The 12,100-nt window shown below is 38.5% G+C and overlaps 1 protein-coding gene and 1 long non-coding RNA gene across 5 annotated transcripts in view; one reads left to right on the forward strand and one right to left on the reverse strand.

Annotated features, from left to right (window-relative positions):
- Positions 1–5,953, forward strand: part of LOC111092390 — a 92,569-nt gene extending 86,616 nt beyond the window's left edge. The window contains exon 3 of the long non-coding RNA XR_005378549.1: positions 5,829–5,953. This is a non-coding gene — a long non-coding RNA (uncharacterized LOC111092390). The remainder of the gene's footprint in view (positions 1–5,828) is intronic.
- MFAP3L (microfibril associated protein 3 like) overlaps positions 5,941–12,100 on the reverse strand; it is a 37,996-nt gene continuing 31,836 nt past the window's right edge. For all 4 annotated transcript variants that reach the window (XM_038573589.1, XM_038573588.1, XM_038573591.1 and 1 more), the window contains one exon: positions 5,941–11,673. In XM_038573589.1, coding sequence (XP_038429517.1) covers positions 10,742–11,673 — 932 coding nt within the window. In that variant the 3' untranslated portion in view covers positions 5,941–10,741. The remainder of the gene's footprint in view (positions 11,674–12,100) is intronic.

Here is a 12,100-nt window from a genome sequence, read left to right on the forward strand (position 1 = left end):
GACCAGAGAAAATTCATTAGGATTTACACTGCTTTATCTAAATGCTATGAAAAAAGAAAGAAAGGAAATGTTATATCCCACTGTTGATAAACAACTAGAAACAATTTTGTAAGACTGTGAAATCAAGCATGTGCAGAGAAAACAGAGTAAAATTTAGGTAGAACAGGATAAAATTGAACATTATGGTTAAAGTATGGTATGCAGATTCTGTGTCTAATCCTGGGGTTTGAGTGGAAAATACAGAGTAGTAATGTTACTGATCTGGCAATTGTAAAGAACATTCTTGAAATTGATTGAAATAAAGCATCCTAAATTAATGTATCACATTCAAAATAAACAAGTATTTGAAAGATGCTTTCATGTTGCTACTCAGCTGAAAGTTTGCCCTCCACTATCACTGAGAATAATTTAGAAACTACTTAATAATTTTTTTTTTTTTAATAACAGGACCCTACTGATTAGCCTAGAACAAAAATGCTTTAAGCACTGAGGTTCATGTCATTGAAGAGAGAACAAGGATTAAAACTGAAGGGGCTTTTTTTTTTTACTAGACATTAGATGAGTATAATTTTTTATGATTTTAATGACTGATTTGTATAAGCTGATGCGTATGTATTTGCCATATTAAAAAAATTTACTGGACATGGTTGGTCCTGGGGTACAGTGTCAAATAGAAGTTATTTTTAGTTTTCTCATGCTTCTCTTGGGAAACTCCTCTTAACTAGTGGTTAGGTAGAGTCATGGGATTAAATCAATTCCTACTCTGTATTCATGACAAAGGCTAGAAGTGATTATAAGCCTAGGGTATTTGTGTAATAAGAGAAACATGTTACTCTGAAGGGACGAAGTTTTCATGCTGCTTTTTCAGTGGCTCTGCGTGAGGACCTTTCAAGACTCAAGTGACCCAGCGTAAGAATCTGCCTCCAGCATGTTCCCTTGAGTTGGGTGGGCAGAGGATCTTTCCCTTCAACACTGTGGCCAGTTGTCTTGATTTCAGTACTTAAGATGGTAACTGGTCTTGCTAGGGTTTTACTAAGGCCCTTGATGCTTAATCTAACATCAGAATCAATTTCTCATTATGGCCTAGGTGCTGGGCATTTAGATTCCAAGTCCTGTCTTATCCAAGAGAGAAGAATACAAGGTTAACAAGACCACCAGTATCATAGAGGTCATTTGAATCTTTACTCATTATTTTCTACCTACTACCCTTAGTTTTAGGAAATCTGGAGTGTTGGTGAGACTAGACATTTTAGATACTGGAGGGACTACTTTTTCTTCTCTCTCTCTCTCTTTTTAAGATTTTATTTATTTATTCATGAGAGACACAGAGAGGCAGAGACATAGGCAGAGAGAGAAGCAGGCTTCCTGTAGGGAGCCTGATTCAGGACTCAATCCCAGGACCCCGGAATCATGATCTGAGCCAAAGGCAGGTGCTCAACCTCTGAGTCACCCAGGAGCCCCTACCTTGTCTTCCCTTGAAACTTACCAAGACATGTAGAAATCATGCCTATGTTCTATGTTCAGTGTCTTTTGGCTACAAGAATAGTTAGGGTGCCTATGAGATGTCCAAGAGTTCCCCCACCAACACGCTGTGACCTATTGCTACTTCAAATTCCCAACTTCTCAAGAGTTTTCTAGAATTTCAAATATATGGCTATCCTTCCTTTGTGTTTCAGAAACCTCCTCTTTGTCTTCACTGTGTAAGTCCTTCAAAGGGGACAGGAAACCAGTTATCAAGAAACTGATAAATTTGAACGTATTTTTATGGAAAAATACACTTATGATTGGTTCCAGACACATTTTGGTTATCAAATTGTTTACTGATTTAAAATAAATGTGTTCTGTGTTGGGATGGGGTAGTTGTGGTTGTAAGAGAGCAACATAAGGGCTCCTCATGGTGATGGAACTGTCTTATGTCTTGGCTGCGGTGGCAGATCCAGAAATTACACACATGCAAATGAATACATGTGAACCTGGGAAAATTTGAGTAACACTGGGAATTATATAAATGTTGATACCCTGATTGTGATGGTGTACTACAGTTTTGTGAAATGTTACCATTGAGGGGCCCTAGGATCTCTCTATATCATTTCCTACAACTCTAAGTGAATCTACAATTATCTCAAAATAAAGTCTAATTAAAATGCGTTTAATATTCTGGGCTCACAGTATTTAGGAAGATAAAATTTACACATGCAACATACAAGCAAACACACATGTCACAAACGGTAGTCAAGGTTTAGCTTGCCATAGTGGGTACATAATACGTTTTTGCTACCAATTGGAGACAATTTTGTGTTTCGATAATTCTTGAATCTAAATTTGGTGTCATAAGGCATAGCCATCCTCTTTAGACATCACAGTCATGACTGTATTGTAATTTTCCTATCCTGGTGAATGCACATGTTTAATGAAGAAAAATAATCTGAAGCTTCGTAATTCTATATATGTTTTGATTTTTATAAGTAAGTGTTGAAAGAAACACTATAAGAAAAATGTTTGAATAGGCAATCCAAATCTGTATGTGAGGACTTGGAGGAACTAAGTGGCATGTTTTATATGTTCCTACATTGTTTTACACTATTTATCCTTAGTCCGTTTGGGCTGCTACAACATAAATACCATAGACTGGGTGGCTTAAACAACAAAGACTTTTCTTTTAATGTCCTGGATGCTGGAGGTCCAAGATCAGGGCATGAACCTTCCTAGTTCATAGACAGTTGAATTCTTTTGCTGTGTCCTCACATGGCTGAAGAGGTGAGGAAGCTGTGTGGTGTCTTTTTTATAAGGGCACTAATTCAATTCATGAAGGCTTCATCCTCCATGACCTTAATCCCCTTCCAAATGCTCCACCTCCATACACCATCACATTGGGGATTAGGATTTCAATTTAGGAATTTTTTTTTAATTTTTTTAACTTTTATTTATTTAGGATAGGCACACAGTGAGAGAGAGAGAGGCAGAGACACAGGCAGAGGGAGAAGCAGGCTCCATGCACCGGGAGCCCGACGTGGGATTCGATCCCAGATATCCAGGACCGCGCCCTGGGCCAAAGGCAGGCGCCAAACCGCTGCGCCACCCAGGGATCCCCAATTTAGGAATTTTGGGTGGACACAAACGTTCAGTCTGTTTGTAAGCATAGCTTAATAATGTCTTATTTTTGTGGTATAGCAGAAGGCCTTCCATTTTTAGCTTTAGATAAAGAGAAGCATTTATAGATCATCCAGCTGTTCTGCTTTTTTAATCATACTGTAAATTTCTTATTGACTCAGAATGATTAGGAGGAAAATGTTTGACTAATAAAATAGTCCTGTTACTGAGAGTTAGTGAGCTTGTATGAAACACAGCAATTTGCAATTTCAAAGGACTCAAAGAAAGTACAATATGTTAAACTCAATCACCTAAAATTCATTGTGGAATGAGAGAAGGTAACATAAAACAGTTAAATGTTACAAGAATAGTACTTATATGTTTTTAATTGGGGGGTTAAATTTTTATTCACAACCTGGCAGGGTTTCAGAAATCTCATTAATCACAGTAATTAATGTGATGACCAAAAAATTAGGAACGTTATATTCTGCACATTAAAACATTTAATGATCACAGATGCTCTACATCAGTTGTCATTTTCCCCCATACGAATAGAATGTGTTTAAATCATCTGCAATTTCTAAGATCTTAACACTTTTCCAATTTTTTTAGGTGAAGACACTTCTAAAAAGATGCCAAGTCATAAGTTTTGTAATGTTTCAGCTTTAAAAGAATTTCAAACATAACCAGCATTAACATTTACCTCTTTTATGTTAAACTGATAAAGTGTCTACTACATGGTAGATGAATTTTTTTCGTAGACTCTATTCTGTAATGAAGCATTTTACTTCAGGCATAGTAACTCGGTCTTTCGGCAGACCAGCTGAGGTACTGTGGAGGCACTCTGTACAGCGAAGAGAGTTTTACCTCTTTCTTTACACATGCTTGTTATTTTTTCCCTTGATGGTTAGAGTTAGGAATCTTACAGTTCGGGGACAACTTTGTTCACCTCACCATTTGCCTGGTTGGAAGAAGTGTGTAGCACCCCCAGATAAGATAGTCAGACTTAAAACCAGAGGCACCGATCACTTCAGGGGTCTCAATACATAGCAGCTTCATTTGAAGCACGAGGAATTTCAGGAAATAGATGCTGGACAGCATTTGCACTGAACACAAGGTCCCCTAATGTTAGGGTCCTATGTGTGGCGATTTTTCTACATAATTCACTGGGACTCCTATTCCATAATGAACTTTAGAACATGAATAAGTATAAGGAAACCTACTCCACCGGTAGTAAGAAGTGTTTTTTGAAAAATTCATACTGTTATATCAATCTTCATTCATGTTTTTAGCTTGTTATTTACTATTTTAGCAGAGTTATTTTACTCTTGGTATCTTCATTTTACCTAATAGCATACATGCAATTGGGGCTAGCTCTAATTCAGTTGCTATTTAAAAATACCTCAATATGCCACCTAACACATAGGTATACTTCTGTCAGTAGTCTGTTCTGATAGTCCTTCAAAAGTATACTAACATACTGAGGCAATGAATCTGTTGTTTGATTCACTTTTTTTTCTGGCTGCTGAACCATCCTTTTGTTTAGTGAACTTGTAGCCTTAGGACATGTCAGGAGCTGTGAGGGGGAGCACCCCATTCACCTGACTTCTGCCTCTACCACTCATTGGCAGAAACCGTTCACTCAAAAGGGTGTCTACCCCATAGCGTGTTAATGTAGTTGCATCAGGAGCACCCCCAATTTTTGTAATCCTTTTATGCAAATACATTTGTAACTTTAGTTTTGTGTTAGGCAATTTGATTGTGGCAGGACTCATTCACACTTTCAGCTCCAGGAAGCTCAAGGACAAGTGTGGTACCACTTTAACCGGCACTGAAACCCCAGCTGCAGTGGAAAATGCTACTGCATGAGGTAATGAACTCCCTATTTACCAGAGATTTTCAAGGAGAGCTGAATAGCTACTTGTAGGCACACTATAAAAAAATATATGTGCATCAGATAACTTCACATTTACTTTCCAACTCAGTGACTATATGCTTATTTGAAAATCACTCAGATTCATATTAATCCTTACATAGCTCCTTTAATTAAGGTTGATGACATTCCAAAACTTGCAAAAAAATTTGAGCAGCTCTTTGTTCTGGGTCTGTAAATATGTGCCAGTCAAAATAACCTGGTTAGCACAAAACTTTCCTGTTTTCTCTTTCTTGATGACACAATTGTTAATTTTTCCATTAATGCCAGCATAATTCTCTTAGACTGTTTTTTGTTTGTTTTTTGGGGGGTTTGCTTGGGAGAACTTGGGAATGGCTAGTTATATGTATAGTTTATTGGATAACTTATTTTGTGTGCCACTTTAGTCTACAGGAAATTACTTTCTGCCTTTTATATCTTGCTTTCCCATTTGGTAGTCCCCTTTCTTATTTTGCTCACATGTCCCACATCTCATCTTGAGAGAGATTTAGCGTTAGAAGCTTACTGATTGCCAAAGGAACCTACTACTTAGCATGTTCCTAGATTTGGCCTGGGTTTGGTTGTCTAGGCGGTGTCTGGGCAGATCTATTACTCATACCTTCTGTGGAAACATGTTGAGCATGGGAGTTTCCTGATCTTTTTGGATTCTCTACAGAATGCTTGATGTTACATGTTAAAAATGATTTCTTGATATAGATAAAAATACATTGCTATAAGGTGTGTTAGGATGAAGTTAAGGTTACTGAATTTCGATAGATATTGTAGTTTTATATACAAATTATTTCTTTTTTCCTTTTCTCCCAAGATATGTCGTGGATGCAAAAGGTAGGGAAAAGAATCAGTGACAGGTGTCCTACCATTGGAAGGAGTAAATCAGGCCACAGTTATGTGCCCTTTAGGAGGGACAGGACACATAATCCACACACCTGCGCAAATCCTTTATTAAAGCAACAATCAAAATACAGGATGGAGCACGTGGTTTTCTGTTTTGCTACTGTAACATCAACTTAAAAGTCATTTGTATATATCTTTAACGTATTTTTAAAAAGTGAACAATTGTAGTTCACAAAATAAACAATTTGACATTTCTGCCCGGATAACGTTTTTCATCTTATTTTCCAATTTTAACAAAGGACATTCAAAACTAGAGAGATAGCAAGCCAAACATAAGTGCAAGCAAGCATCTTCTTTGACCCTAACTCACTGTAAGCAGCTCTATGGTGTCCGACAGATACATTAGAAGGCTTCTGTTACTGGTTAAATAAACTGATTTTATGCCAGAATATTCTTAGAACTATTTGTTTTCTATTTTTACATTCTTTAAGAGCTTCACTTCTGATTGTGGTATTCTAAGGATTAGCCCCCTTAAAAATGGTATCTCTAAAAAAATCTCAAAGATCATTATCACCCTCAGATGATACTTTCTTGTATAACAGACACACACTCAGTCCTTTGGAAAACATATTAAGCAATTCTGTTTTGATTTCCCCCCACACCATTGATTTGTTTAATCCAAACCTGATTAATCACTGTAGAAACTCTAAAAAAAAGTCATTAGGAAAATGACCTTTGTTATCTGCTGAGAGATTTTTAAATGAATAGGTGAATGTAAAAATGACTAGTGTCTTGAAGATATCAGGTGCTCAAAATATGTGTGCGAATATACAATGAGGTTTGGTAGGTTTAAAGAGTACCATAAATGAGTTTAAAAAGCAGGGGTAGAAACAGGGATTACAATTTTAAGGGAATGCCAAAAGGATCTGTGAAGAAGGGTACAGAATAGTAATGGAACTGCACTGAGTACAAAATAGAGTATCTGAAAGAGAAGTTAAACGCTCCATTTTCTTTCCACCTAAAACACTGAGAGGAAATCCCCTGTTTGCAGAACCATGGGGGGCTGCCATTAAAAGACGTTTAGCACTGATCCAACACTGTATTTCAATCTGTGAATAAAAGGTGTCTGATTTGCCTTTCTAAAACTGTGTCTCCAGTGGCCGGGATGAGTGTTTCTATAATAGCTAAGCTGATCTGTTTTGGCTGCACTACACGGAAAGGGTGCCTGCTCACAACATGCAAATACTCTTTGTGCCTTACATTTTCTTCATGTGCTGAAGAGCGGAGCAGGTCCTAGATCACCAATAAATAATCTAAGCATTAGACTTGAAACATATCATCAGTCTGTTAAATAATTTACATAGCCATAGCTCAATTCAGCCATAGCTCTTTTCATCAAACTGCTTTCTGATCTCACCTTTGCCCTTCAAAGGGACACTTAACATAGACTTCTGCAGTTAAAAATGAACCAAACAATAAAAAAGATGAAGGAAGGAGATTCCAGAATCCGTTGTGTGGGATATCAGGCCTTTTCGCCTTACTTTTGAAAAGAGGAATGCTCATAAGCATCTGAGACAAATCATTCCAGATATAATGGCACAATAATGCTTGGAACGGGTGAGAACATTCAGATATTTTTAAAGCAAATTCTATCCATTATAGGTCATGTTTGGTTCCTAGAGATTTTAGTCAAGTATTAGTATTTCTTTTTGCAAAGTATGATATACAAAAAGATGATAACAGTAGATGTGCCCTAAAGATATGAAAATATAATATATAAAACAAAACGATTATAAATTACATAGATTTTCAGTATAAAATTTTTTTTTCCATTTAGAATAAATACCGTCCAAGTTTACAGGTCATCTAAGTGAATTGAATATGCACACATATCTGAATCATTTTCAGAATTTCAAGAAAAAAAAGTTGCTGTAGATATGACTCAGAAACCAGAAACTGATATTGAGAATGACTACATAAGACCCACAGGACATGGCTTGGGATTTAGTGTTAAGCTTTTAAACTGCCCAAAGGAGCCTGATGTGCATTCGTGCACACAAGCACACACACATACAGCCATACTTTTATGAATTTCTATGAAGCTGAAGAGTTTATTTTGAAAAATCAGCTGAAAGTCACGAGGTCTTCTGCATTTTATATTCTAGAAGGAGAGCCTTTCTTATTTCATAAAGAAGCTGTAAGATTGATAGGAAGAGCGCAGAATTTCTGGAAGGAGAAATCTCCATTGTAAGCTGACCTCCTTTTAGGTTGGCTATTATTATATCAAGAGCTTTTTGATGCCTTAGAGGGGAAAAGTTTGGAAAACCTATATAATAATCTCCCCAGTCTTAAGAAGCTAAAACCAATCTGGAACATTCTTTGGTCACACATTTCTGCTCCTGCTTCGTAAAAAAATCTGACTTTACATTTTTTAAATCCCTAATCAATGTCTAGATGGAATTGATGCCTTCTTCTGTAATTTCCATGCAGAAATCTGCACATGGGTTTGGGTGGAATGAGAATTGAACAGAACGGGGAAAAGTTCGCACAATATCGTAAAATGAGCTTAAATCTCTGTTATTGTTTTGGGCATATAGATCCATACTAGGAATTTGCTGATCTCCATAGTGAGTGGAAAATGTTTATATTCTGAGAAGTGGAGATAAAACTCTTCTGCAACCTGAATACCTAAAATCCTTGTCCAGAGAGCCCAAATAGAAGTCATGGTTTCTCCTGACTGCCATACTACTACTTGCTTTATGTAACCACCTGAGACACTTCTAACTAGATGCCAGCAGTTCATTCTGGCCAAGTGATGTCTGACCAAACTCCATGTCTTGTTAGATTGCCTCTCACACTAGTTATCTATGAATAAAGAGGCCTATCACGCCACCCTTAAAGGCAAACCCACTGCTTTCAGGCTGCAGAGCCAGATACATTTGTGGTAAAATTTGGACAGCAAAAGCAACCAATCTCCTGTATCCATTTTTGCTTCCAATGTTGTCTCTTGCAGTGGGGCCATCTTGGGAGATTATAAACTTTCCATAAAGCAGTAAATGTCTGAGTTGGTGGGATCTTGTGACTCTTCAAGTACAACCCCCATATCATGCAGATGAAAAAGATGTAACCTCCAATGTCCTGACCCCAACACCTGATATAGCCATGACCCTTACAACCACTTTAAGTTTACTCCCCCCTGCTTCTAAGTGAAAATGAAATACCACTAATTCTCACCATTAGATTAAATTTCAATTATAGAAGTGGTCTTAATAATGTTTTGGGAAAGAAGATCCACAACTTGCTTAAAATGCTAGGATTATTTGAAATTGATCCTCTTTGAATAAGTAATGCAGCATAAGAAAATGTGAGCTGAATCCAGAGAGAAAAGTGAAAATCTGTTAAGTAACTGGACAGAGAGAAAGCATGATGATATCAGTTTGGCTCTGTGAGAGAGTCAGACTCTTTAGATGGTGCTCAGAGTCCATCTAGTCTGTCTCCTCTGACAAATAAGGAAACCGACACCCAGACCTGCCCAAAGCCAGGCCTTGGTCATTGGCACAGTTGGGTAACATGTTGGGCTTTGCATAGACTGACTTCTGTCTTCTTTCCAAAACATCATTCAGCCTCACATCTAACTGCTTTCCTGTGAGGCTAAAAGATGATTCCACAATCTGGCATGAAACTTGATGACACAGTTCCCTATGCCATTTTTCTAACCCCTCGGTCTCCCCTTCAAGACCAATGGTTAGCTTTGTAGTTCACAACAGTGGACCTGGTTATACGGCTTCACAGATCTTTATTTTGCTGACCCAAATCCAGTGTTTGAATCACCCAATGGCATATGGCTCTGCAAAGCCCTTCTGGGAAGCCAATATTCTACAACCTACAGGGATTCATCAAATGCCTCTGTCTTCAGAAGCAATACATTTTCCACGTAAAGAATCAGTTTGTTTGTAGGATGATGTTACTTAAACATAAAAAGAGCGGTTTTCATGGGTAATATCGGTATATTCAACCTTTTACAGTCTCCCTCCATACTTCAGTTGGGCTCATCAAAAGCCTCTCAGAATTGGACAGGTAAACACATTTTTATTTGGCTATTAAAGTGCTATTTCTGGGCAAAGGTTTTCTCAGTTTCACAATAGCAGCTTCATTGGAAACAAACAAAAAAAAGTGATGTATGAACATAAGCCTGAGAAGTGACAAAAATAACGAGCCTAGTAAGTACTCTGGAACGTTACAACTGACTTGTGGATATGAGCCCCAGTACTGGTGACTGATACCAAAGCCTCTGAGGTACACATTCTAGGGGGAAATAAGGACAAAGTGGGTATAAGGACTAAACCGAAGAGCAATTAGTATTAACATAACAACAACTACTACATTATAAAGGAACAGTGACAGGAATAAAAACTGAGAAGAAAGTGCAACAAACCCATGTACGTGCATTTGCTATTGTAGCAGACCTATAGTTGTTGTTGTTGTTGTTTTTTTTTTTTTTTTTTTTTTTGCAATGCAGTGTGCATTGGACAGGGAGGGCTCTTGAGCTCAGAATATCTTACGGTAATATTCTCTTTGCCGAAAGGGCATCACCCATTAAGATGTTTGGCAGAGAAGAGCCTCTAAAATTCGTATCACGTGGACAGACACCTTCTGCCCAGTATTATCAGTTCTGCACTCTGATGTTTCTCACATCCTTTCCTACTGGGGAAATTCCAGGCTTATAATAAACTGCACTCAGGTGTTTCCCCTTTGAAAATGGCATCACTCCTACCTAAGGGATCAGAGTCTCCTGGTAAGGCTTAGCGGCAAGTGCGAACTACATCTGCACTACAAGGAGCAGCCCCTGATTTTCGTGATATGCATAGCTTTTCATAGTTGATATTAGACATGGCTTTCATAAATAATGCAGGTGTTTCTGTCATGTGCCACTGCTGGCTCTGGAGTTTCCAGGTGAGCTGGTGGCAGAACTCTATCTAGTACCTCAACAGGTGTTGGCTCTTCAGATGTTAGCTCTGTGGATGTTATATCTGTAGAAGGTTCTGCAGTTTCTGGGGAATGTTCAGCAGACGGTTCTGTCTCCTCTTCATCTTTGACCTCAAATTGTACAGCTTCCTGGTCACCCATGTGATCTTTTTTGGACTGTGGGTGAACAGACACCTTGATGGCAATTTGCTGGGGCTGCTCATGCAGTGATGAGGCATCCGAGTCTGCAGTGGGTGAGTCACTTCTTTTCAGGGAGTTTGGGATCGTGTAAACCTCATCCCTGTCGGAAGCCTCCTGGCCTTCTGGAGTATGCCGCACAAAATTCTGCCCCTGCTCCTCAAGTCCAACTACTTCCATGATTTCCTCCATGATAGTCCTACAGTTCATGATGAGTGGAGGCAGAGGCACACTCCTGGCAAGCTCTTCAATATAGCGGGCAAACTCCATGGTTTTGAACTGGGTGACTTTGGCAAGCTCTAGAGTTTTGGCTGAGGTGATGATGGGGATCCGCTTGGCAATCTCAAATGCCTTCTGCAGCTTTTCTGCACCTTCTGTCCTAAAGAATTCATTGATGGCTTTCTCAGTCTTCTTCAGGTGGCTGCTCATCATGCACAGGCGGGTGATATTGAGGATCATGACAACGGTGAAGGCCACAAGGCAGACGACCATGTAGTAGACGCCCATGTCTCCAGAGGTAAAGATGACTCTCAGGGTCACCGTGTTGTTCACAGTGCCATGGACGTTAGAAGCAACACATGTATATTTACCTCGGTCTGAAAAAGACACCTTGGTGATGTTCAGGAGGCCACTGTCGTGCATCTGCCATTTTCCTGTTGGAAGGAAGAGTGGAGAATTCAACCAAGAACATACAGCTCCCATCAAAGTGTCTACAAAATCTCACGTTACTAAAAACATCTATTACTGCTACTACTACCACCAAGGATAATGACAATGAATATTTACTGTGTGCCAGACAGTGACACATACTAACTTATTTGATCGTCACAACAACTCTGCAAGGTAGGTACTGATATCAGCTCTGTTTTACAGGATGAAGAAACTAAGGCACAGTTGGATTAGACCACCTTCCCAAGGTCACTAGTTTGGAAGTAGTAGAGCAAAAAGATGAACTCAAGCTAAAAAGGCTACACTCTTAAAGCCATAAACCATACTACATAATTCTGCAGCCTTGTGAAAAATAGGAAAAATAAACTATCTGGAAAATATTGTGTTCTTATTAAAGAATTACATAAACAT

This window comes from Canis lupus, chromosome 25, assembly GCF_011100685.1.
Source record: "Canis lupus familiaris isolate Mischka breed German Shepherd chromosome 25, alternate assembly UU_Cfam_GSD_1.0, whole genome shotgun sequence".
Taxonomy (NCBI): Eukaryota; Metazoa; Chordata; class Mammalia; order Carnivora; family Canidae; genus Canis; species Canis lupus.